Source organism: Zootoca vivipara, chromosome 9 (genome assembly GCF_963506605.1).
Source record: "Zootoca vivipara chromosome 9, rZooViv1.1, whole genome shotgun sequence".
Lineage (NCBI taxonomy): Eukaryota > Metazoa > Chordata > Lepidosauria > Squamata > Lacertidae > Zootoca > Zootoca vivipara.
This window is the reverse complement of record NC_083284.1, coordinates 40817734-40821832: the sequence shown is the minus strand read 5'-3', so window position 1 is coordinate 40821832 and position 4099 is coordinate 40817734. Positions and strand designations below refer to the sequence as shown.

Below are 4099 nucleotides of genomic sequence, written 5' to 3'. Positions count from 1 at the left end.
GTTCTCCCAAATGTGTTTTCAAAAGTTGGTCTTCGACCGTAATAAATTATTCATTCATTCATTCACCAGCAATGATCCTTTGTTTTGATAACTTTAATGATTCCAGGGTTTGTTTGTTTGTTTGAAAAAGGCAAACCATATACGCTGAAGAAGTGTGCATTGCCATTCATAGCTGTGCATTTACAGGAGAGTCAAGTCTTATACCTGAGCAAACAGAATGGAACTCTTAACAAACACACATGCAAAATTCATTTGGTGGTATACACAGCAGCATACGGATGTCTAGCTTACATTCTATTTGAACATATTTAATTGCACAGAGTGCAATGACGGGCGCAGATCCCAGGCAAGATGCGTGACATAAAAGCACAAACCACAAGAACAAGAAACAAAACAAAAAAAGAATTACCATTGAGCAAGACGGGCAGCGTTTCTACTGTCCTTTTTTATCATCTAGCAATAAAGCAGGAAGAGTTTCAAGCTTGATGTGTTAACAGTGCCAGCAGCTCAATCTGCAATCCATTTAAAATGAATACTAATATCTGAGTCAATTTAACACCACTGAGAACAAACAGGATTGCCTTCAATCACTCAGGTATGGGTCAGACTATAAGATACCTGAAAGTTCAAGCATTTGCAGTTTCCTCATATAAAGGTATGTATGCACCCAAAATACCCAGACTTGCCTTGAGAATAAAACAGGGATCCACACCAGTACACTTGCTTTACTTCTTAGTTCCTCATCCATTACTAATTTTCCCATTGGCAGGCTCAGATTTTTAACTGAAATGTTTGAAAAACCATGAATTGGCACCGCAGCCCCCCCCCCAGTGCATCCTGTTAAATTTTTTGCAACACTGGTCTGAAAAGGCAGAGGGAAGGGGTACAAGACAGAACTGCAAAATAGCTGAGCGCTAGGATCATTGAGAGGGCTAGTTTTTGGTCTCTGCTAAAATAAATTAGCAGAAGAAATAAGCATGGTGCTATTGGTGAGCGGATGAATAGCACAAAATCATTGTAAAGGAACAAAGAAATGTCCACTTCTGTCAGAACCAATTGCAGAAAAGTTTGGACCACTTTAATGTAAAACTCTCCCCCCCCCTGACCTTCTCCTTCCCAAAAAGGACTTAAAAAACAGTTCACAGCATAAGTGCAAACTTCCTGAGGTCCTGGGTGCCCAAGCACCCACAAAATTCCCCATGAAAGGGCTGGGCACCCATAAATTTCAGTGCCAGGGCCATGCACGCTGCATGTCACCTACGGCCCCAGGAATCCACGGTCACAGGGCCAAGCTGGCACACAGGGTTCACAGGATGCCTTGCAGGTGCTCAATCCATCAGTAACTGATTGCACAATACCAAGCTGGGTACCACTTTCATTATACAAACTTCAAGTGTGGTGCTAATAGAAGCCTAATCTTGAAATCTGTGGTTTGCCCTTCCAGAATTTCATTGCTTCATTGCAAATGGCTAAAAAGTAGGTGTTTCACTGACCTTGTTTCTAACTTCAATAGGGAAACACATCTTTCATGTAAAGTCTTTTAGGAAACCCACTTCTTTCAGAAAGGAAGATGCAGCAAGTTTGAACTTCAACAGCCATTTGCAGCTTTGCCACTAGAGGGTAGTTTGATCCTGTGGCCTAAAAGGACTGTGCAATGTTCCAAGCAGTCAAATGTTTATTGTCATCTGCCTCCAACTACCAATGTCTTATCTCCTCCACTTTTTAAAATGTGCATTGACAATGGCCAACCCGTTTCTTCTGCGTTACTGCTGGCTGTGCTTCTGAATTCACTGTACGCAACCAAACACTGGCTTAGTCTTTTATAGTTCTTTGGAGTTGACATTATACTTGATGACAAATGGCCTTGGAAATGTTCTCAAATTGCACCCAGTTCATAAGATTTATATGAGTCAACAGTACATCTGAGCACATCCAACAATGCATCAGCATGAAACTATTTCCCCTGGCGCTCACTCACATTCCTTGTCCAGCTTCACTGCTTTCTTGGGGTCAAACAAGAAGTGCAATAGAGATGTGTGAATGCACTTCTCTCTCTTTAAATGCAAATGCAAATTGGGTGAGGATTGGGCCAGAGCCACAAGGGAAAGGGGCTTAACCCTTTCTGCCTGCATTGTTTTCCTACTCATGACCCCCTGGCCCCACCATCTGCTACTTGCACCTTTGCTTTTCCTATCAGGGCAAATGCCAGCTGGGAGGAGCAATTTCCATCAGGAAGATGGCACAAGGGAAAGGTTAAATGGCTTTTCTCCCCCTCTGCCCCTGGTCCCAATCCATATCGCCACCATACCTGTTAGCTGCAAAAAGAGAAAGAGCGACGGATATGTGTATGTGTACGCCCACTGCCACATCTAGTTTGACCCCCCCCCCTAGACACTTGTAGGCTGAGAAAACGGGGGTCCACTGCAATGCTCCTCCTTGGCTTCCAGCTTTTTCTTGGCTTTCAGTGCAGGCGATACCTCTGGGTGGATGGAATCCAGCCGCTGTTCACACCGGAAAGCAGTCAGGAAAGCTGTTCTGTAGTTGCTGTTCATCCAGCCATAGAGGAGTGGGTTGGCAAAAGTGGAGCACATAGCAATGACATGAAAGAGTGTGTAGATCAGTTTGTATTCCTGCAAATGCAACACGCTGCCGTCAATATCGCTGACAAGTTGAAAGATGTGGAAGGGCAGCCAGCAGACCCCAAACACCACCACGACACACACCAGCATCTTGGTAGTTTTCCGACGCCTCTGGTGGTAATGGTCCCCCGCCGCCCCAGGACTGATGTGGTTCTTTAGCTTACTCCAGATACGGATATAGGCATAGGAGATGATGGCCAGAGGCAAGACATATTGGATCAGGAACATCAAGACGCTGTAAATGGTGCCATAATTGACCAGCCCTTCCCTGGGCCAGGCCTCAGCGCAGACCACCATCTTCAAGTCCTGGTTGAGCTCAATGGAGAAATACTCCCGGAAGATAGCCAGAGGACTGGCCAAGATGGCACTGACAGCCCAGGCCACCCCAATGATCAAGAAGCTGATCCTCTTGGAAATTTTGCTCTCGAGGTGATACACAATGCAGCGGTGCCGGTCCAAGGCTATCACAGTCAACGTCACTATGGATACCTGAACGGCAAGGCCTTGGGCGTACGGCACGAGGTGGCACAGCACAGAACCCAGCTTCCATTCTCCCAGCAATGTGTAAACTAATGTGAATGGCAGGCAGAGCGTGTTCACCAGCAGATCGGCCACGGCCAAGTTGGCAATGAAGAAGTTGGTCACTGTGCGCATGCTCTTGAACTTGATCACCACGTGAATCACCAAGGAGTTGCCCACTAACCCGAGCAAAATGATGACGCAGTAGGCACAGATGAGGACGATCTGCACCTCCACTAAATTGGTGCTATCCTTCAGATCTTGCTTGGGCTCGAAGCCTGGTGGCAAGTTCAGTCTGGAGTAGAGGTCCGTTTTAGTTAGTCTTGTCCGGTTCTCCATAATTTTGGATCCTCCCATCAGCCCCATGTTCTCTGTAGGTGTGATAAATTTCAACACACAAGCCGTATTCTTCCCCTACAAAGAACACCAAGATGATGGACATGTTAAAAAGGGGCAAAGTCAGGAGGTTTACCCCGAGGTAGGGTGTTGGTTAAATGAATTGGACTGGGAGCTCCCTGCTTCAAACTGCATCTCAGCCCTGAATTTTTAGGGACCCTAGGCAAGCAAATATATCTCAGACTCAGTTGCTTCATCTTTAATATAGACATAATACACACATTCTCACCACACGCAGCTTTCAGATACTATGACCTGTTGATCTGCAGAGAAGCAGTGGAGTGTTCCCATCACAGTGTTATGTTATGAGGAAAGGTTCCTTTCTCACAAGCTCAGTGCTGTGATGGTGAGAGAAACTGTTCTCTGCTGCATTTTTCTTCCCACCACAGCACTGTACTGGGAGCCGAGATTCCTCTTCTCCTAAGCTGGTCTTTTAAGCAACAGCCAGGCATCACAAACAACAGAAAGCCAGCCAGCCCTTTCAAGGGGTAATGATAAGCCACTGTCCCTGGATGCAAACTAATATGTAAACAAACCATTTGCTG

General features: G+C 45.7%; 1 protein-coding gene across 1 annotated transcript; it reads right to left on the bottom strand.

Moving 5' to 3' along the window:
* Positions 1 to 461: 461 nt before the first annotated feature.
* On the bottom strand, positions 462 to 3777 carry NPY2R (neuropeptide Y receptor Y2). The gene has a single exon (XM_035112915.2). It carries the CDS (start codon positions 3522 to 3524, stop codon positions 2388 to 2390), a length of 1137 nt encoding a protein of 378 aa, XP_034968806.1. The 5' UTR covers positions 3525 to 3777; the 3' UTR covers positions 462 to 2387.
* Between the last annotated feature and the right edge of the window lie 322 nt (positions 3778 to 4099).